The sequence below is a fragment of the Gadus morhua genome, chromosome 1 (genome assembly GCF_902167405.1).
Source record: "Gadus morhua chromosome 1, gadMor3.0, whole genome shotgun sequence".
In the NCBI taxonomy this organism is placed as follows: domain Eukaryota; kingdom Metazoa; phylum Chordata; class Actinopteri; order Gadiformes; family Gadidae; genus Gadus; species Gadus morhua.
Genome location: NC_044048.1, coordinates 16530853 through 16552409, shown reverse-complemented (window position 1 = coordinate 16552409; position 21557 = coordinate 16530853). Strand labels below are relative to the sequence as shown.

Sequence of the window (21557 nt, the reverse complement as noted above, 5' to 3'; positions counted from 1 at the left end):
TTAACCCTCATAGGGTGTTCGTTTTTTTGTTACACAGGAGGTGCTGCTGGGTCTGGTGGACCCATTGCATTTTAGGCCTTTTCATTCAACATAATCTAACTTTTTTTTTAAATACTCACCAAATGGTTACTTCAACCCAATTGCAAGTAATATAAACCACACATGTTAAATTTGTTCCCTTTACCTTTGTTAAATCACATTTATGAATAGAGGTGCCACTCGTTTTTGTTTATTTTCGTATTAGCATGTAATAAAATAAGGAAATGCATCATAAAACAGGCATAACTGGGAAATTATCAACATCATTAGAAATTGAAACATACTCAATCTGTCTGAACAACACATTAAAGCCTTTGAACACAGCCATTATACGTATATCAGTCTATACCACACATGAGGGGCAGAGTCTCACTGTGTGTGTATTGCATGTGTTTTTTTTGCACTGGTTGCATGTATATTGTGTTTTATATTATTATGTATTATGTATATTGTGTATTTGTCTTTTACGTTTCGGAGCTGGCTGATGCTGATCCTCCTCTTCCAACTCAGTGTCAGACTCTGAATTTTCAGAAATGTTATCCTCACTTTCTGAAACTGTTTCCTCTGCATCACCATCAAAACCCTCTGTCTCTTCAAATATCAACTGTAAGGCAGTCTGAACAGAAAATCGCTTTGCCATCTTGATCAATTGTGGTACACACACACACACACACACACACACACACACACACACACACACACACACACACACACACACACACACACACACACACACACACACACACACACACACACACACACACACACACACACACACACACACACACACACACACACACAGAGGAAGAAGGGAAAATGCACAGAACCTAGGATTTCCACACTTAAACTAGCTCCGGGTCCACTGGACCCGAACACCCTGTGTGTAATATAAATGTGATGGGGGGGTATACAGGGGGGGGACCTTGAAAATGTTTTCGGATTTATGTTCCTCACAGAAAATGAGCCAAAGCCAATGAATCTTAATTCAAAAAAATAATTATTTGTATCACTTTTATAAAGCTAAAAACTGAAAACGGGTCCCACAGACCCGAACACCTTATGAGGGTTAAGTAATCAAAATACAAAATGACCATAGATCATGGCTCAAATAGCAATTACAAAATACCAACACGTTATCAAACTACGTGTTTCAAGTAGATGTAGCTGTGATCATGCCAATCTCTGTCAATGATTAACAGAATCACTCGCATTATGACCGTTGTGAAATCAAAAGAGGGAAAGCAGGAGATATAAAGATCAGAACCCACACACCACAGAGGGAGTAAACTCTGCCGAGAAGCAATGGCAGCCGACATGCCTGCAGACAAGGTATTTTTTTGATTATTGGTTTTATGCCTAACAAATTACTTCAACAGAAATGTTTTGAATCCTCCTAAAATGTTATCTTCAAAAAAATAGTTCCATGTTATCTAAAGGGCAACAAAGTTTGGTCTGAAGTCAAGTTAAAATGAGTAACCTGTAGGTTATATCAAACAATTATGTTTAACATAATGAAAAAAGCAGATACAGGCCTATGTCAAATATTGTGCAAACTTTTTTCAAATAAGAAAATATCCCTTATGCATCCATCCAATGTATTTATCAATGTATTCATTTTGCTCATCTTTTCCCAAGAAAACGATGCCACCTCGGCCTGATCTATTGGATTTCCATGGAGTCTCAATGACTCATTATTTCACAGACAACTGGGAGAAAATTCAAAACTTCCAAGCCAGACCAGATGATATCCTCATTGCAACATACCCAAAAGCAGGTTTGTGAGCCCAATGAGGTTTGTCATTGTTTACTTGTGTAACTTGTGTCACTCTTGAGGATTTTCATGTCAATAAACGTATTTTAAGTACCTTTCGCCAATTGAGACAAAGCCTATGATCCACTGGTTCTCTTGTATTTGCATTCTCTCTCTCTCTCTCTCTCTCTCTCTCTCTCTCTCTCTCTCTCTCTCTCTCTCTCTCTCTCTCTCTCTCTCTCTCTCTCTCTCTCTCTCTCTCTCTCTCTCTCTCTCTCTCTCTCTCTCTCAGGAACGACATGGGTCTCCTACATTCTTGATCTCCTGTACTTTTCTCAGAAAAAGCCAGATCGTCAGACATCCAACCCTATTTATGAGAGAGTACCTTTCCTGGAGATTATGATCCCAAACCATCCTTCTGGTTAGATTTTGATTATTTTCATGTCAGTCTTTAAGGAAAAATAAAACGTATCTAAATTGTTCTATTTCATTATGTTTTGGCAACTCACATTCATAATGGATTTTTTTTTTTAATAGTGACGGTTAGCCATGTGACACGATATAGTCAGAAGTAGATTATGCCTATTGTTCCGAATGCATCCCAAATGTGTAATTCACAGAAATGTTAACTGTGAAGACTCTCAGTGAGTTAAAGAATTGTAAATCTTCCCATTCAGGAACCGATCTGGCAGACAGTCTGGATTCTTCTCCTCGTCTCATCAAAACTCACCTCCCCATCCAGATGATTCCCAAGTCCTTTTGGGAAAAGAAATGCAGGGTACAGTATTCATTTAAAGTATAAAAGGGCACACATGAATCAATATACCAAACACTTAAAGTTAATGGTCTGAGCTAAGATAATTGTGCCAAATTTGGACATAATTGGACAATTTATTTTACAGATGTATTGACTGAGATAAACATTTTTAGTTTGTTGTTGACATTTCCATAAAATCTGTTACTTTGACAGATTATCTTTGATTTATATATTGATTTATCTTTGTGGTTATTTACAACAGATGCCATTGCCAATAAATACCTAACAAAAACTGATAGCGATGAATATTGTTTAACAGATAGCGATGTTAATGCAGAAGTCCTAATGGGGGTTCTCTCTATGCAGGTAGTGTATGTGGCCCGTAATGCTAAAGACAATGCAGTGTCTTTTTTTCACTTTGACCGCATGACCTACGTCCAACCAGAGCCAGGAGACTGGAACAGCTTCCTACAGAGATTCATGGATGGAAAGAGTTTGTACATCACATATTTAAGCCAAATATATGTAATCAACAGAATATAAGCCGACAGTTACCTTTGCTTCACCTTCACTATAAGTGATCTGATTAATTCCTCTCTGGTTTTAGTGGTATTTGGATCCTGGTATGATCATGTGACTGGCTGGTGGGAGAGGAAACAGTCCCATCCTAAAATCCACTACATGTTCTTTGAAGATATGGTTGAGGTAAGAAGTGTTTGTGTAAGAGCAGCAGTTCTTAACCACGGGTATGTGTTCCATACACATTTACTGAAGGTTATATCTTTTCATCTTGGAACACGGGGGGTGTTCCAAGATAAAAAGATATAACCTTCAGAAAATGTAGTCAATGTTTGTTGTGCTAAAAGTGTGTGTGTGTGTGTGTGTGTGTGTGTGTGTGTGTGTGTGTGTGTGTGTGTGTGTGTGTGTGTGTGTGTGTGTGTGTGTGTGTGTGTGTGTGTGTGTGTGTAGGACACTGGACGAGAGATAGACAAGTTGAGCTCATTTCTCGGTTCAAATTCGACAGCCGCAGCGAAGGAACAGATCAGACATCTAGTGCAGTTTGATAACATGAAGAAAAATGACATGGCCAACTACTCATCATTTGAAACAATGGACTTTAAGATCTCTCCCTTCATGAGAAAAGGTACAACTTATAACTTTAAAGATTTAAGTTTATGATGTCCTCACTTTCGACTGACATTGTATACATTGCCGCTTTTCCACTGCATGGTACCAGCTCGACTCGACTCGACTCGACTCAGCTCGCATTTTTTGCGTTTCCACCGCGAAAACATGATATCTGGTACCTGAAGTGGCTGCTTTTTTTAGTACCGCCTCGCTCTAGGTTCCAAGCGAGCTGGGCCGATGCTAAAAGGTGACGTCGGCAGACGGCCGGCCACTGATTGGCCAGAGAGTGTGACGAAGTCACGAGAGCGACATGGCAACCATGCTGGTAACAGCCATAGCAGCGCCGCAGCCAACATATTCCACTTCTTCAACTTCGTCAACATGCCAGCTAATAATAGTAATGTTTTCGATGTCCTCCATTGTTGTTATGTGGGTTCTGTCCATGTGTGGGTTGCGTAGGTGTTGTTTGCGTCGCGTACAAAAATACGTCACGGCCCTTTCGCGCAGCCGACCCCGCCCACGTCCAGGAGGTACTATTTTGCCGCTTTTCCACCGCACATGTAGCTCGACGCGACTCGACTCGACTCGACACGACTCGACACGACTCGACACGGTAGCAGCACGGGTCGTTTTCCACCGCAAATAGTACCTCCTGGACGTGGGCGGGGTCGGCTGCGCGAAAGGGCCGTGATGTATTTTTGTACGCGACGCAAACAACACCTACGCAACCCACACATGGACAGAACCCACATAACAACAATGGAGGACATCGATAACATTACTATTCGTGACTTCGTCACACTCTCTGGCCAATCAGTGGCCGGCCGTCTGCCGACGTCACCTTTTAGCATCGGCTCAGCTCGCTTGGAACCTAGAGCGAGGCGGTACTAAAAAAAGCAGCCACTTCAGGTACCAGATACCATGTTTTCGCGGTGGAAACGCAAAAAATGTGAACTGAGTCGAGTCGAGTCGAGTCGAGTCGAGTCGAGTCGAGTCGAGCTGGTACCATGCAGTGGAAAAGCGGCACTTGCGGTGGAAAACGACCCGTGCTGCTACTGTGTCGAGTCGTGTCGAGTCGAGTCGAGTCGAGTCGAGTCGAGCTACATGTGCGGTGGAAAAGCGGCAATATACATTGTATTTCACAGGGAAGGTTGGCGACTGGAAAAACCACTTCACCGTAACCCAGAATGAACAGTTTGATGAAGACTATAAGAAGAAGATGAAGAATACCACGCTGCAGTTCCGCACTGTAGTCTGAAGTCTGGCCAGTCTACTCTTGCATCATGATTAAACCTGAGTGACAGAGGAGGATATGTATGATATTTCTACAAGGACGAAGATTTAATGTGTCTTGTTGGCCTTTATATATTCCTAATCATAATCTTCATTCACAGTAAGTGTATTTGTCAAAAATGAAAACATCCGCCCTCAACAATAATATTTGTCATATCAAATGAATATAAAAATATGTGACATTGTTTTTAATTACATACTGTGCTCTTTGTGTATAAAATAATTAATATAAATTAAATTATACTCAGAATAAAGCATACAGTAATCTGTAACAATGTCGGTGGCTACACTCCACCAAGGTGGCTTTTCTGAGCTCCTCCAACTAAAAGGACACAGGGCGGTGTTGTTGAAAGCTGGTTTATGTACGGTTTGCAGATAATCAAAAATGACACTGGTGCTCCATGTTGTCATGCAGGAGACCTTTCCTTGAGTGTCTATGGAGATGTCTGGTTTAACATGTATTCAGCCTTACCCAGCCTCAAAGTCAAATCAGACTCAGTCCAGGAGAGTCCAACGTCTATATTTGTTAACATTATTGATCCTGGTATATTATTCAACCGGTAGGGAGGTAGATGTCCTTTTCTCAAAGGCAGAAGATAATATAATGACCATTATTTTTGTTAAACCTACATTGTGATACATCTTTACCATACTGATAAGCTCTGTCTAAACAATGTTGAAGTAGAAAGTTTCCAAGAACAAATCATCCATCAACAAGTTCCTTCATGTTTTTTTTTTCTGTATATATAAATCGATTTTGGGTTACAGCTTCAAAGATAAACGACATGGACTGGATACCTTTTCCCCTCTCACCCTCATCTTTCCCCGCAAACTTACGCACTAGATTTTGTTCAACCCTTTTAAAATACTCTTATACTTCACCCGTACACTTTAAAATATAAGCTGCTCTGAACACTTTATATACAGTATACCCATACACATGAAATAAAGTAAATTTTGCAATTTGTTTACATTTATTTGTTCATTTATGAATCTTTTATATTTACATTACAGGTTTATCATCCGTCCATCATATTTACTATTTTATTTTATTTTTTAATTGTACTTGGCATCTCTATTTTCGCGAGTCTTCCTGCTGCTGTTGAACATCCCAACTGCCCCGTCTGGGATCAATAAAGTGTTATCTGAACTTATGAAGCTGAATTTACAGTTCTGCGCCAACACATTTGACTGCATTCATCCTTCCATGTAAAATGTTTCATGTATTGTATAAAAATAAAACATTATTTTATGATCGTGATTTAACAGCGGTATTGTACTAGTGCAGGGGTCAGGAGCCCAAGGCTTTTTTTTTCTGGGAGCCCTTACCATGTGGCTCCTGGGTATGCCAAACAAATATTTTTATTGATGAATATATTTTTAGCTTCATCCCCGAAAGGTGTCTCTGGGCACTAGCCAGATGGTTAGTCCGGCCTTGGATGACGTATTGCTCTATAGATAGGCCTAGCTTTAGACTGGTAAAAAAAGTTAAGTGAAATGTATAAGCCTTTAGGCTATGGTCAAACATTTATGGTCAACTTTATTTAACTAACCGTTAACTGAAAACAAATAGCCTATATAGGCCTATGTCACATACTGTTTTAACTTTTTTTTGTTGACACACTCCACAATTGCTAATTAGCAACTCCCTGCAGCTAACCCTAACCCTAACCCTAACCCTCACTAAATGTACCGAAATAAATTATTTAGTCCTTGTGTGCAGTGGCGGTTTTAGGTACGGGCAAACCAGGCAGCCCGGGGCGGCATATTTGTGGGGGGCGCCAAGTCACATGGGGGTGCCACGAGCAGTAAAAAAAAAATCGCGCTGCGTAGCGGTTATCAATGAAGTACTGCATAACATTGTGTTGGGAATAGGTATTTTGGCGCCCCCTCTGGCTGCAGGCGGACACCTGCTCGTTGAAAAGGTGCCATGCGCAGACGGAATGAAACCCCCAGTGAGGTCCGTAGGTTCTAGTGGCCGCTTGGCGCCACTGGTCCTCACTCCCTCTACACACCTGTCTGCAATCTACGATCACCGTTCCCTACTTCAGCCGAGCATCTCCCGGCTGAAGTAGGGAACAGTAGTAGGGAAGTAGGAATCAGCCGGCGCCAGTTCGTCGTTTACCACTACTCAGTTAGTATCGGTCCTACCAGCGTTATCCTAAGTCTAGCCCGTTTTACCCTGTCCTCCAGTAACCCTTTTTCCTCCGTTTGTAGTTCTCCGTTCGTCACCCTGACCCCCTGTTGCCGAATCCCTGCCTGCCTGACTACCCGCCTATTGCAGAGCCCCTGCCTGCCTGACTGCCTGCCTGTTACCGAACCCTCGCCTGCCTGACCATGGCTTGCCTAGCCCCGGCTTGTCGTTACTCCTTGCCCAATAAACCCAACTTCCTATCCACCCCGTCTCAGCTCCTCTGTGTCAAGCGTTTGGGCCCTCTCGTTCTCTAACCATAACAGTATTTGTATTTAAAAAACGTAGGTAAACTGACATTAACTGTAATCATCTCTGTCACTGAGAGAATCAAGCTTGAGCTGTTAACAAAGCCTATTTTGTAGTTAAATTGGATATTTATCACACAACTTAATGCATGTCAAGACTTGAATGTGTCAGCAGGCTTTTATTAGTGCTTATCACTCAAGGCTAATGTACAGGGTGTGTTTTTTAACTGATTGTATTGTAAAGTTAAGCATTCTGTGTTTACACGCCACCTTGTATCCTCAGAGACTGAGAGGCAAGCAGTTAGAATTCTTGAATGTTAAATGTCCTGCATTGCTTCGGCCCACCATTTGCAATGACCTGGCTCAGTGGGGAAAATGGGACATATTTAAATGTTGCTATGCAGTAAGATTTCAGAATTATCAGTCTGCCTATCACAGCCACTATCTTTGCGAAGAATTTGAACAGCCTGCCTCAGTTTCTTAGTCCGTGAGCATGCGCAGTGGCAATTTAACACAGAACCATAACTTGTAGATTGTTCCATAAGGAAAACAACAAGGCCATAATTGACCATCATAAAATGACCTCCTGGGATACCAAAGTGTATTATGAAGCTGGTTCTCCGTCTGTGGTACACCCTTTGTAAGGAATATTATGTTTTTTGAAGCCGTATTGATAACATTAATAATAATAACTATAGAAATGTTTTATTTTAAGCTTTATTTTGGCTTTGCTTGGATTTTGTTGGTTTATCTAGCTATTTGTCAACCAGTGTTATCTGTCGACCCCATTTATTATCATAAAGCCTGGCATGAAGGGAACAGTAGGGGCAGTCGACTCAACATCTGCTGCTTGTATATGTCTCCTGGAAGTGGGGCCCCCTTTAGATCTGCTTGGGGAATATGCAGGAAGCTCTGGACAATAGACAATAGTCTTCTGGAGAGGGGTGGAAACCGTTTGGCCCAAAAGTAATAGAAAGACGTATTTCATGTTATGGTCGTAATTCCTATCTCTATCAGCCTGTCAAACGTTGATGCAGTTATTGTGGTCACATGACAGTTGTGTAAACCAAAGAGAGGAAGGAAGGGATTTCAAAAGAACATAGAGAACGAAAACCAGGGGCTTGCAACGCTGCCAGAAAAGCTAGGGAGAAGAAATGGCAGCTGACAAGGTAATGTTTGGATTGAATGTTTCAGGCCTTTTCTGAATCCTCCCAGAGAGTGGTCTTTACCAAAAGTATCATGTTCTTTATGAGGTGAACAAAGATAGTTTTAGTTAGTTAGGATGTATTTTGACTTCAAGGAAAAGTCCAGTCTAGAATTAACCTGTAGAATTTTTAAAACAATTATGTTCTATTGCTGGACACCGACAACAAATACCATGTAAAGTCCTGTGTCAAATATTGTTAAAAATATTTTCACATAAGAAAAATATCCTTTTGGTATCCGCAAAATGCATCTATACATTTATTTGTTTTGTTGATCTTTAATTCAGACAATGATGCCGCCTCGGCCAAATCTATTTGATTTCCATGGAGTTTCAATGGTCCATTATTTCACGGACAACTGGGAGAAAATTCAAAACTTCCAAGCCAGACCAGATGATATCCTGATTGCAACATACCCAAAAGCAGGTTTGTGGACTAGAAATCAAGAGATCAGAGATTTTGAGAGTGGTAATTACATGGTTTAGTAATGTTTTTTTTTCGTTTTTTTCAGGAACTACATGGGTCTCCTACATTCTTGATCTTCTGTACTTCTCTCAGACACAGCCAGATCGTCAGACATCCACTCCTATTCATGATAGAGTACCTTTCCTGGAGATTACGTCGGTTCCAAACCATCCTTGTGGTTAGATTGTGAATATTTTCCAGTTCACTCATTTAATGAAAAATGAAATGCATTTAAACATTTTACACACGTCTTACCATTCAGGAACCGATCTGGCAGACAATCTGGTTACTTCCCCTCGTCTCATCAAAACTCACCTGCCGGTCCAGATGGTTCCCAAGTCCTTTTGGGAACAGAAATGCAGGGTACAGTATTCATTTAAAATATAAATGGGCACACATGAAACAACATGCAATACAAGTTTATAGTGCTCCAAAATTTGGCGAACATAACTTAAGTATTTTTTATTTACTTAAATAGCAGTATTATGTATTTTGAATAGAAGTAGTTTTATTATTTAAATCTGTAATGCTTACTTTTAAATTTACGCCACATGTATCTTTGTAGTTGGTTTTGAAAGATATCTTTGCCAATAAGTACCGAAAAAATACTGATAGCGTTCTTAGTGCAGAGTCCTAATGGGGGTTCTCTCTGTGCAGGTAGTGTATGTGGCCCGTAATGCTAAAGACAATGCAGTGTCTTATTACCACTTTGACCGCATGAATGTAGTCCAACCCGAGCCAGGAGACTGGAACAGCTTTCTACAGAGATTCATGGACGGAAAGAGTCAGTGCCTCATACCTAATCAATAGAATAGGCCTTATTTTTCCTCTGCTTCACCCTTACTATAAGTTATCTGATGGATTCCTCTCTGGTTTTAGTGGTTTTTGGATCCTGGTTTGATCATGTGACTGGCTGGTGGGAGAAGAAACAGTCCAATCCTAAAATCCACTACTTGTTCTTTGAAGATATGGTTGAGGTAAGTGGTGTTTGTGTAAGAGCCGCAATTTCTTAACCAGGGGTCTGTGTTACCAAGGGGTACTTGGAAAGATGAAGCATACACTAATAGGAACAATTGACCCACAGTTTACAAGTGTGTGTGTGTGTGTGTGTGTGTGTGTGTGTGTGTGTGTGTGTGTGTGTGTGTGTGTGTGTGTGTGTGTGTGTGTGTGTGTGTGTGTGTGTGTGTGTGTGAGTGTGTTTGTCTGTGATTGATTGTTTCTGCACAGGACACTGGACGAGAAATAAACAAGTTGTGCTCCTTTCTTGGTTTGACCTCGACAACCAAAGAGAAGGAACAAATCAGACACCAATCGCAGTTTGATAATATGAAGAAAGATGACATGGCCAACTATTCAACTGTGGAAGTCATGGACTTTAAGATCTCTCCCTTCATGAGAAAAGGTAATTCAGACAATGGAAAAGATGAAAGTTTATGATGTCCTTACTTTTGACAAACACCTTGTATTTCACAGGGAAGGTTGGTGACTGGAAAAACCACTTCACCGTAGCCCAGAATGAACAGTTTGATGAAGACTATAAGAAGAAGATGAAGAATACCATGCTGCAGTTCCGCACTGTAGTCTGATGTCCGGCAAGACTACTCTTGCATCATGATTAAACCTGAGTGACAGAGGAGGATATGTATGATCTTTCTACAAGGACATACAGTGTTTTTCTGGTCTTTAAAACATTTGTATGTGTATATATATATATATTTATATTTAGTAAGACCATGAGTCGTCCTAGACAAGCCGGGGTCACTAATAGTGCTAATCATAAACCAAATAATAGTCAGATATAGGGCTTGACCAACACAGCCTCTATTGTGGAAGCATAGGAGCATTCAAATGTTGGTTTTTATTATGATGGAAGTCATGTATTTTGTAATAGTAATTAATCGTGAAATTATGATTTGAGTTAAATCAGCAAATGTATATTTTCATGTTAGAATTAGAATGTTAGAATTAAAATGTATTACATAGAATACATATTTTCAAAATGAATAGGATATCTCTGCAAACCAAAGTGGAAAACCAACCGATGTAATGAGATGTTTCTTGAAAGATGGTTGCATGTGGCATCCTTAATTCAATGGCAGAAGATACTCTAATGATAACCTTATTCATTTAACCTTGGTGTAACTTCTGTAATTACAGACTAGCTTAGTTTCAAAAATATTGAACACGAAAGTTACAAAGAGTTGAACATATCCATCAATAATTTCATTCATGTTTCTTTTTTACTTTCTGTAAGTAGAAAGTGATTCTTGTTAAAGGCATCAAAACGGCTGTGGCATACATGCCTATTCCCCTGCCACCCCCACCATCTTATTTGACCCTCCTCTACGTCACATAAACACATTTAGTTTAATTTACTGAGTTTGGACCCTTTAAAAACATAAACCCATTAACTTGGAAAACCGCTCATTTTGCAGTTAGGCTACTCTATTTTTGCACGTCTTCCTTCTTTTGTAAACTGCCAAATGTCCCTGCCTGGGGTCAATACAGTTGAATCTTATCTTATCTCATCTTTACAGTTCTGCGTCATCACATTTGCAAAGATCCAGCCTCAGAGCAACTCAGACAGACCACAGATCTTTGCAGAGCTGCCTTCCTTTATTTATCATTCAAACTAAAATGTTTATTATGTTATAAAAAAGAAAACGTTATTTTATGATCGGAGGTTTAACAATGGTATTGTACTACTGCAGGGGTCACGAGCCGGAGGTTCTTGAGCTGGAGGCCCCTCCAATGTGGCGCCTTGATACGCCAAAGTATTATTTTTAGAGCTGTCAAACGATTAAAATATTTAATCGTGATTAATCGCATTAATGTCATAGTTAACTCTAATTAATCGCGATTAATCACAAATTCTTTTTCTATGCTAAATATCCCTTGATTTTTTTGTCCCATAATTCTTCTCATTTTAATTCTCTTATCAACATGGTGAAGTGGTGAAACAAATGATTTTTTATTGATAACAACATTGGCATATACACTGATCAAAACAGGACGATACAAAAAAAGAGCCTATAGTGCAATTAAACGACTGCTTTGAACAAATGTCATTTGAACATAGCAGTCAGGCTACTGCTTCTTTGTTTTGAGCCAAAGAAAAAAAAAAAAAAAAAAGTTTTTATTTTTTAATTATTAATTAATTATTTTAATTATTTTAATTATTTTTAATTGCGTTAATCGCGCGATAAAAAAATTAACGCCGTTAAATTTGGTTTGCGTTAACGCCGTTAATAACGCGTTTAACTGACAGCTCTAATTATTTTTAAAACTAATGTTTAATGAATGTATCCTTCCTCAATATTCTTCAATCTAAAAATATGTTTGAAAAAACAACAACAATAAATATGCATTAATAAACAAAGAATTTCTCAAATGTTCAAATGTATCTCAAGGTTGTTATGGCCACTAGGTCTTATGTCATCCAGGTCTTATGGATACTTTAACATAAGCCCATACTCTTGGAATACAGCTCATTTTGCACTTCCTGTAATTTTCCCTCCCTTTATTTTTGTATTTATATTATCTATATAATACATATATAATACATATTCACAATACATTACGTGACATTACACTCTTAAGTATAGTCTACATGGGGAGGGGTCAGGGAGGGGTTCCTCTTTCACGGACGCCACCATGTCCGTAGTGGCTAAAACTCCCTTGTTGTGCATTCGTAAATCGCTCTAAACATATTCAGTCGATTAACCACTCTTTGACAGAAAGAACGAGGTCTACGCGTGTTTACTGTTGAAACGACGGTAGAAAAATTGTGCGTTTGCTCTTCTTTACTGAAAGCCACAAAATGACACAAAACACACAGTTTTACTCTTCCTAAGTGCTACAGCTTAACAGCGCCCTCTATAGCAACCAATGTCCTATGCATCTCTAATAATTATAAGCAATGAAAACAAGTACACTCAACAGTTATTAAAGGCACCCAGTGCAACTTTCGAGGGTTAAAAATAAACATTCAATTTCTAGTCTTTTTTACACGTAGTAAGTTTCAATAACTCCATACCATTACATACCGACATTCAAGCAGCAAAGATGAGACGTCGTTGTGTGGTGAGAACTGATTTTTCTATCAGTTCTCACCACACAGCGACGTCTCATCTTTGCTCCTTGAATGTCGATATGTAATGGTATGGAGTTATTGAAACTTACTACGTGTAAAAAAGACTAGAAATTAAACGTTTATTTTTCATTGAATGTTTACATAAAGTTGCACTGGGTGCCTTTAAACTAAAATGCAAAACTATGCAAAACAATTAGTTAATCAATCTAATAAACAATCACTAAATATTAATCTAAATATATAATATCTAAATCCTAATAATATCTAAATCTAAATTACAATATGGAAAAATGGCACTAACATTTCCGGCCCCTAATTGCTCATCATGGGGATGACAATTAACTTACTTAAACTAAAGAATAATTTTGCTTTTTCTAATTTCCTTCTGTCCTTTTTCATAGGTCTAAAACAACATAAACAACCTCGACCAATCTAGGTGAGGCCCACAAGATAGGCAACTATGGAAAATAATAAAGTCCTAGATAATAATGTCCTTTATTGTCAATGAGATTCTTCCATCTCGAGCAGGAGACACAACTTATCTATGGGTCTCTCTAAGGTGCTGGTCTTTGTTTTGACAAGGACCTGACGGACAAACCCTTTGGCATCGGGGATTGTCTTCTCAACTTTTCCCATCAACCAGGGCCCTCTTGGAGCCCTCTCGTCCACAATTAGTACGATGTCTCCCTCTTTCACATTTCTCCTCTTCTCCAGCCACTTCTGCCTTTCTTGCAGTAGGGGCAAGTATTCTCTGGACCAGCGCTTCCAGAAGATGTCAGAGATATACTGCACCTGCCTCCATCTTGGTTTTGAACATAGATCCTTCTTCTGAAACACACCTGGAGGGAGTGCTGGTTTTCCCTTGAGCAGGAGAAGATGATTCGGCGTCAGTGGCTCGAGGTCGTCCACATCATCAGATGACTTGGTAAGGGGTCTGCTGTTGATCACTGCTTCTACTTCACACATCACAGTTTGCAGACGTTCATCATCCAGTGACTGGAGCTTCAGAAGGTTGGTAAGTATCTTCCGGACTGTTCTTAACTGTCGCTCCCAGATACCACCGTGTTGCGACCCGACAGGCGGGTTGAAGATCCAAGTGACTCCCCTTTGCAGTAGAGCCTCAGAGATCTGGGACTGGTTCCATTCTTTCATTGCCCGGCGGATCTCGTGTTCTGTAGCTACCAGGTTCATTCCATTATCGGATCTCATAACCTCCACTTGTCCTCTTCTGGCTATGAAATGTCTCACTGCATTTATGCATTTACACAAGGCAATGTCGAGAGAGTGCGAGATTTCTATGTGGACTGCTGTGACTGTAAGGCAAATAAACAAGACTCAATAACGCTTGACTTGCACGCGTCCACGCTTTGCTTCAAAGGGGCCGAAAGAGTCTACACAGACGTTAGTGAACGGTGGATGGTCAGGCAGTAGACGATCAGGTGGTAGATTCGCCATCTTCTGTTCACTCACAGCAGCTTGACACTTCCGGCATTTCACACACTTTGAAAGCACACTTATCACCGCTGCATTTCCTTTGCGTATCCAGACCCTTTGTCTCAGCTGAGCAAGGGTATGGTTTCTCCCTGCATGTCCGATTTCCTCATGAGCGTTCCTGATGATCAGGGTCGTGATGTGGTGATCCTTGGCCAGGATAGCTGGATGCTTTGTGTGTTCTGGCAAGGCTGCCCTGTGCTATCTTCCACCAACCCGGAGAACCCCATCTGGGAGGAAGGGATCCAGTTTCATGATAGAACTACTTCTCTTGATCTTTTCACCTTTCTGCAGAGCGCAAAGCTCCTCAAGGAGGTCTCTAAATTCAATATGGCCATTGCCCGAAAAAGGCAGCGGCCATATTTGGTTCAAATTTTGAACCAAATGCGCTACAAATTATGATGTGGTTTCTATTTTATGTTCATTGACCACAGGTAGTCCATTGGCATATTTTCATTTATGCTTGTGTAAGTCTGTAACCTTTATTCTTTCAAGACTGTGGTTGAAAATCCTTTATTACCACAACTTTGAAGGTTATTCTCAGTGTTGATTAATATCCTTTTAAAAGTGAAATGCTTTCAGTGTAACACAGGTGAATACATTCAAAGTTTAATCATATATGAAAGAATAAGGCACATCTATTATTGCAAGGCAATATCCATATTATGTCAAATTGTTAAAAGAATAATATAGTACATTTGTCCAAAACTCTGAAAGGTTTGCTTAGCATAACAAAAAAACAGCAATAACATGAAAAACAACAGTGAATTCTGATGGTCTCTTACATGAATTGACATTATCACACACATTCACCGGATCACTCATCGTCTCTACCATCATTGTTTGTACAAGCACCCTCACATGCACATATAGAAGTGGAACGAACTCGGGCTTTACAGCACTTGTAGTGCCTGCTTTCTTGCAGCCACAGTAGAGAAGAATGGTGCAGGCTTTACTGGCGTCTCCGAGATTAGTACGTTTCCCAAGTCTTGCTCGTAGAGTCCCGATACCATCCCCATGCATTGAACTCCCACCCAGCTTGGGTGTGAGGCAGGTTCCGAGAGACTTGGTACCATTCGAGAAAAGGTGATGTCTAGCTTCATCTACGCGGCTGGAACCACAGCTCTTGCTGTACATGATGACAACCATACGCTCCAGTCTTTGGACATGGACATCATTGTTGATCTGTTCAGGGTCGGAGGTGAGGGTAACCAGGGATTCTGTGAGATCTGGTGTTGCCTCCCAAGCTGTCCATGCACTCTTTTTCCCATGGCCCAGGAATGCTGAGGTTGTGTCACAGCCTGTTAAAGTGTGGAAGAGTGGAAAGGCCAGTGACTTCTGGGGACTAAGATGCCTGCTGATTTCATGAGCAGGAATGTCCCCATAGCTTTTTCCACCTGCAAAGCCGATCCAGAGCTCTGTGAGGCCGATTGTGTTGAAGAAGCGGATGGCAAGGATGACAACATTGCTGTCAACAGTCCGGACAAATGCCTTTTTATGGCCATCGGCCCCAGCATGTGCAAGATGCAGGAATAATCTTGTATCTGCTTCTGGATGATTACAAGGCTGAAGGGCAGACGTGTCATACCCTGGTCTGCTGGAGAGTACAGCTTCTTTCTTGTTCTCTTGTAAAGGCAAATGTGGGGTCTAAACATAGGCAATCATCAAGCATTCCTTTGTGTGTCATGGTGAATACAATTAAATAGACATCAAGTTTTCATCTGTAGCTTATTTGTTTCAAAATTTGTAGTCAAAACCCTTTTTCATATAGGAGCCAGATTGGATTTGGGGTCCACATATACCCAATCATAAATGTAAATATTGTTTTGTGTTTCCCGTAGCCAGTAAAGCTCAGTTGATTGGAGCAGAGTGGAGGCCACGTTGACTTGATAGCAAAAGCCTGGCTCCCTTGGTGTACATATCATTCATGTCAGACCTATTCAGAGAATGAGATACAGTAAGTAAATAATAAAAGTAAATGATAAGCGACATTACAGTCATAGAATTATGTTCAGAAAGTTAGGTCAAACATTGATAGGGTGATAATACAATAGGCTCTGCCCACCTCTGCGAACTCATGGTTTAGGTCATCGAATGTTACCTACTCCAAGTGGGGGAAAGTAAGGGATTCCAGCAACAAAACCCATCGAACGCAGAGGAAGAAAACGAGTGGACTAAGACCTTCAGGAGAAGCAAAACTAGGCTGCCGACATGCCCGTAGATAAGGTAATTTGGGATTGTTGGTTTTTAAGCAATAGATGACTAATAAGCTGCAGAGATGCTGTGCAATCAACCAATATTTAGCATAAATGGCATGTTATTTAAGGGTAACATAGATATAGTAGATCACATTTAAGTTAATTAGTTGAGTTACATTACATACATTCATTACTTTTCAAAATTCGGGTCAAAGTTATTAACTGTAGCCAATAATGGTCAACTCGATGTAAAAGGACGGAGATCAACAGTAGCCTTTGTAGGCCTAAAAAATATTAAAACATGGTTTGAAATTCCTTTAAAGAAGAAAATATATGCTTTTGGCATCCTCACGATTTTTTTTTTCGTCTTTACTCAGACAACGACGCCGCCTCGGCCAAATTTGATTGATTTCCATGGAGTTTCAATGGTCCATTATTTCACGGACAACTGGGAGAAAATTCAAAACTTCAAAGCCAGACCAGATGATATCCTTATTGCAACATACCCAAAAGCAGGTTTGTGTATAGAAATCAAGGATATTTTGAGTGTAGTAATACAAGTTTTAGTTATGTAATGTTTGTTCTCTGCTTTTTCAGGAACTACATGGGTCTCCTACATTCTTGATCTTCTGTATTTTTCTCAGACACAACCAGATCGCCAGACATCCACCCCTCTTAATGATAGAGTACCTTTCCTGGAGATTACGATCCCAAACCAATCTTCTGGTAAGATTGTGATGTTTTGATGGGCAAAAATATGACGTAAACCATTCTCTTTTTAAAATTCATTATAGAAACTTCTTCAAATTATTAAAGGATGGCCATGCGTTAGCCTGATAATATTTCTTAATGAAATAGTCAGAAGTGGATATGCCTTTCTTGTGCAGTATATTTCAATTGCCTTATTTCATTCACAGTAGTACCAACTGTGAATACTGTAAATAGGTTAAAGAGCAGATTGGTTTTCATCTTTCTATTCAGGAACTGATCAGGCAGATAGTCTTGATACTTGTCCTCGTCTCATCAAAACTCACCTGCCAGTCCAGTTGATTCCAAAGTCCTTTTGGGAACAGAAATGCAGGGTATTGTATGTTTGCATTCAATGTTATCTTCAAAGACACCCATAGCACAATATGCAAAACACTGGAAGCTGAAGGTGAATTACCTGAGCAGCATGGCCACACATTTGGGCAAATGTATTAATTAACTGTTAACTAAGATTTACTCAATTGAATGTACTACTTTTTTGTGCATTTAAAAAACGATATATATTTAAATCAACATCGGTAATAATAACTTTTATATTTATGTAAAGTGAATATGGTTTTATCTTTGTAGCTATTGACAAATTATACCTTTTTCAATAAATACAAATAACAAATATTGTTTCATATTCTCTCTGTGCAGGTAGTGTATGTGGCCCGTAATGCTAAAGACAATGCAGTGTCTTATTTCCACTTTGACCGCATGACCTGCGTCCAACCAGAGCCAGGAGACTGGAACAGCTACCTACAGAGATTCATTGATGGAAAGAGTCAGTGTAAAACATAATAAAGCAAAAATAGACACCCAAAATAGAATAGGCCAACATTTACCTCTGCTTTACGTTCACTATAAGTTATCTGATATTTTCCTCTCTGGGTTTAGTGGTATTTGGATCCTGGTATGACCATGTGACTGGCTGGTGGGAGAAGAAACACTCCCATCCTAAAATCCAATACATGTTCTTTGAAGATATGGTTGAGGTAAGTGGTGTTTGTGTAAGAGCAGCAGTTCTTAACCAGGGGTCTGTGTTACCAAGGGGTACTTGGAAAGATGAAGCATACACTAATATGACCAATACACCCAGGGTTTATAGGGTTACAGTTTTTATGTGTGTGTGTGTGTGTGTGTGTGTGTGTGTGTGTGTGTGTGTGTGTGTGTGTGTGTGTGTGTGTGTGTGTGTGTGTGTGTGTGCGTGTGCGTGTGCGTGTGTTTGCGTGTGTGTGTGTGTGGTTGTTTCTGTGCAGGACACTGGACGAGAGATAAACAAGCTGTGCTCCTTTCTTGGTTTGACCTCGACAACCAAAGAGAAGGATCAAATCAATAATCTAGTACAGTTTGACAATATGAAGAAGAATGAAATGGCCAACTACTCAACTGTGAAAGCTATGGACTTTAAGATCTCTCCCTTCATGAGAAAAGGTAATTAGGTAACGTGAAAGATTAAAGTTTATGACGTCCTTACTTTTGATTGACACATTGTATTTCACAGGGAAGGTTGGTGACTGGAGAAACCACTTCACCGTAGCCCAGAATGAACAGTTTGATGAAGACTATAAGAAGAAGATGAAGAATACCACGCTGCAGTTCCGCACTCTAGTCTGAAATCTGGCCAGGCTACTCCTACATCATGATTAAACCTGAGTGACAGAGCAGGAAATGTAGGATCTTTCAACAAGGTCGTCGATTTACAGTGTTTTGCTGGTCTTTAAAACATTTGTACATATATATATATAAAACTATTTAGTAAGACCGTGAGTCATCATAGAAAAGCTGGGGGTCCCTTATAGTGCTATCTATAAACCGAATAATAGTCAGATATAGGGCTTGACCAACATAGCCTCTGTTTTGGATAGGAGCATTCGAATGTTGGGTTTTATTATGTTGGAAGTCATGTATTTTGTTATCGTAATTAATCGTGAAATTGTGATGAGTTAAAATCAGCAAAAGTATATTTTTATGTGAAAAATTTAAATGTATTACTTAGAATACATATTTTCAAAATTAATAGGATATCTCTGCAAACCAAAGTGGAAAACTAACCGATATAATGAGATGTTTCTTCAAAAATGGTTGCGGCATCCTTTTCCAATGGCAGAATGTACTCTAATGACAACGTGTTTCATTAAACCTTGGTGTAACTTCTGTAATTACAGATTAGCTCAGTTTCAAAACTATTGAACTATAAAGTTTCTTAAGAGTGGAACATATCCACCAATAATTTCTTTCATGATTTTTTTTCTTTCTGTAAATAGAAGGTTTTTGTTAAAGGCATCAAAACTAAATGCTGTGGCAATGCAATACATGCCTATTCCCCTGCCACCCCCACCATTTCATTAGACCCTCTTCTACTTCACATAAAAACATTTAGTTTAATTGACCGACTTTGGACACTTTAAATACATAAACCCATACGCTTGGAATACAGCTCATTTTGCACTTCCTGTGATTTTTCCTCCCTTTCATTTTGCACATCATTCTTCTTTTGTAAACAGCCAAATGTCCCTGCCTGGGGATCAATACAGTTCTATCTTATCTTATCTGATCTTATGAAGTTGTATTTACAGTTCTGTGTTCATCACATTTGCAAAGATCCAGCCTCAGAGCATAATATTTTATGAATGTATCCTTCCTCTATGTTCTTCAATCTAAAAATATGTTAGAACAAAAATAAAACAATAAATATGTATTAATAAACAAAGAATTACTCAACTGTTCAAATGTACCTGAAGGTTGCTATGGCTACTAGGTGCTGGCTCGGTCACGCCTGACGATAACAGTTATAGCTTGGTCACGCTACACAACCAAGTCATCAGATAGCTGTACTGTTCACACTACAAGTTCAAATAAATTTGATGATGACACTGCAGAACTTTCTGTTTAAACACAACCATACATTAAGGCAACACCGGACAACAAAGAAACAATCTGAGCAGCTTTGTCATGGGAAGACAAATCGCTAGCTTTCCTCTGTTATTTTTCCAACACTCCTATTAGACAAGAATATAACATGTAGAACCACTAGGTTGGCTGTGATAGCCCATTTGCACACATTACATTCTGAAGTATTGTAGGGCGCCGCTGACCGCCTCTCCGCCGGCTGCTGCTGCTGGCATTCCCATCGCTAGCCCACGGACCACCTTCAAGCTCCCACGATACGCCGGCATCACAACCCTGGAGCCGTACCTAGCGCAAGTTGGGCTGGCTGCAGCGAATACAAATTGGAGCAACCAAGACACTGCTGCCCACGTTGCTCTAGCACTGGAGGGGAAGGCGCTGCAGGTGTTGCTCGACCTAACGCCCACCGAGCGACTAGACTATGTGGATGTGTCGAGGAACGCCATTCACCTCGGCATGGAGACGCTGACCCTCCAGCGCCGTCAAGGGGGGAAGGTAGGGTGTACACAAGCCCAGCTGTGTCCACCAGGCGCTGCACCACCTCCGTCTCCGCCGCCTTGTCCGTCTACGACAACAGCGACCTCCGTGGGGGTACGACTCCCCAGCCCCCATCTTCAGATGATGACAACGCTATCCAGGAACTATACCAGCGGAGCAGCGAAGGACTCGATGCTCAGCAGAGCCAGGTTCTCTTCAATGCTCCCGCCACGTTTGACAGACTTATGGAGAGGGTTCTGGCTCACGTTCACAGAAAACAGTGCGAGGTCTACGTTGATTACCTTCTGGTCCATGCCAAGGACTTCAAGCTGGCTCTGGAGAACCTCCGCCAGGTCTTCCAAGCCATTCAGGGCGCAGGCCTGCGTCTACACCCCAAAAAGTGCAACCTGCTGCAGCGCGAGACCAGGTTCCTGGGCCATGAGCTGTGGCCAGAAGGCGTGGCTACTATGGCAGCGTGGCTGCCATAGTGGAGGCGGTAAGGAACTGGCCCATCCCCCGAAATGTCAGTGAGGTGCGCAGCTTCCTGGGGCTCGCCTCATAC

The 21557-nt window shown here is 40.5% G+C and overlaps 3 protein-coding genes across 3 annotated transcripts; all 3 read left to right on the top strand.

Annotated features, from left to right (window-relative positions):
* The first annotated feature begins 1227 nt into the window (after window positions 1-1227).
* Window positions 1228-5934, top strand: LOC115558191 (cytosolic sulfotransferase 3). Its single transcript, XM_030376117.1, has 8 exons — window positions 1228-1368; window positions 1675-1813; window positions 2082-2210; window positions 2467-2567; window positions 2913-3039; window positions 3154-3251; window positions 3516-3690; window positions 4820-5934. Exons 1-8 carry the CDS (start codon window positions 1342-1344, stop codon window positions 4930-4932), a joined length of 909 nt encoding a protein of 302 aa, XP_030231977.1. The 5' UTR covers window positions 1228-1341; the 3' UTR covers window positions 4933-5934.
* A 2353-nt stretch (window positions 5935-8287) lies between these two features.
* LOC115558261 (cytosolic sulfotransferase 3) lies at window positions 8288-11599 on the top strand. Its single transcript, XM_030376243.1, has 8 exons — window positions 8288-8575; window positions 8899-9037; window positions 9123-9254; window positions 9339-9439; window positions 9734-9860; window positions 9956-10053; window positions 10304-10478; window positions 10550-11599. Exons 1-8 carry the CDS (start codon window positions 8561-8563, stop codon window positions 10660-10662), a joined length of 900 nt encoding a protein of 299 aa, XP_030232103.1. The 5' UTR covers window positions 8288-8560; the 3' UTR covers window positions 10663-11599.
* Window positions 11600-16732: 5133 nt separating this feature from the next.
* Window positions 16733-19589, top strand: LOC115558428 (cytosolic sulfotransferase 3). The gene is made up of 8 exons (XM_030376587.1): window positions 16733-16886; window positions 17236-17374; window positions 17456-17584; window positions 17840-17940; window positions 18266-18392; window positions 18506-18603; window positions 18868-19042; window positions 19113-19589. The coding sequence occupies exons 1-8, from the start codon at window positions 16872-16874 to the stop codon at window positions 19223-19225; spliced, it is 897 nt and encodes a 298-aa protein (XP_030232447.1). The 5' UTR covers window positions 16733-16871; the 3' UTR covers window positions 19226-19589.
* The last annotated feature ends 1968 nt before the right edge of the window (window positions 19590-21557 follow it).

What these genes read in the sequence shown, in the direction of transcription:
- LOC115558191 (XM_030376117.1), top strand. Translation starts at nt 1,342, where the DNA reads ATGGCAGCCGACATGCCTGCAGACAAG. An exon ending in GAGATTCATGGATGGAAAGA is followed by an intron (nt 3,040 to 3,153) that starts GTTTGTACATCA and finishes CTCTGGTTTTAG; the next exon opens with TGGTATTTGGATCCTGGTAT. An exon ending in TCTTTGAAGATATGGTTGAG is followed by an intron (nt 3,252 to 3,515) that starts GTAAGAAGTGTT and finishes GTGTGTGTGTAG; the next exon opens with GACACTGGACGAGAGATAGA.
- LOC115558428 (XM_030376587.1), top strand. An exon ending in GATCCCAAACCAATCTTCTG is followed by an intron (nt 17,585 to 17,839) that starts GTAAGATTGTGA and finishes CTTTCTATTCAG; the next exon opens with GAACTGATCAGGCAGATAGT. An exon ending in CTCTCCCTTCATGAGAAAAG is followed by an intron (nt 19,043 to 19,112) that starts GTAATTAGGTAA and finishes TGTATTTCACAG; the next exon opens with GGAAGGTTGGTGACTGGAGA.
- LOC115558261 (XM_030376243.1), top strand. An exon ending in TGCAACATACCCAAAAGCAG is followed by an intron (nt 9,038 to 9,122) that starts GTTTGTGGACTA and finishes CGTTTTTTTCAG; the next exon opens with GAACTACATGGGTCTCCTAC. An exon ending in CTCTCCCTTCATGAGAAAAG is followed by an intron (nt 10,479 to 10,549) that starts GTAATTCAGACA and finishes TGTATTTCACAG; the next exon opens with GGAAGGTTGGTGACTGGAAA.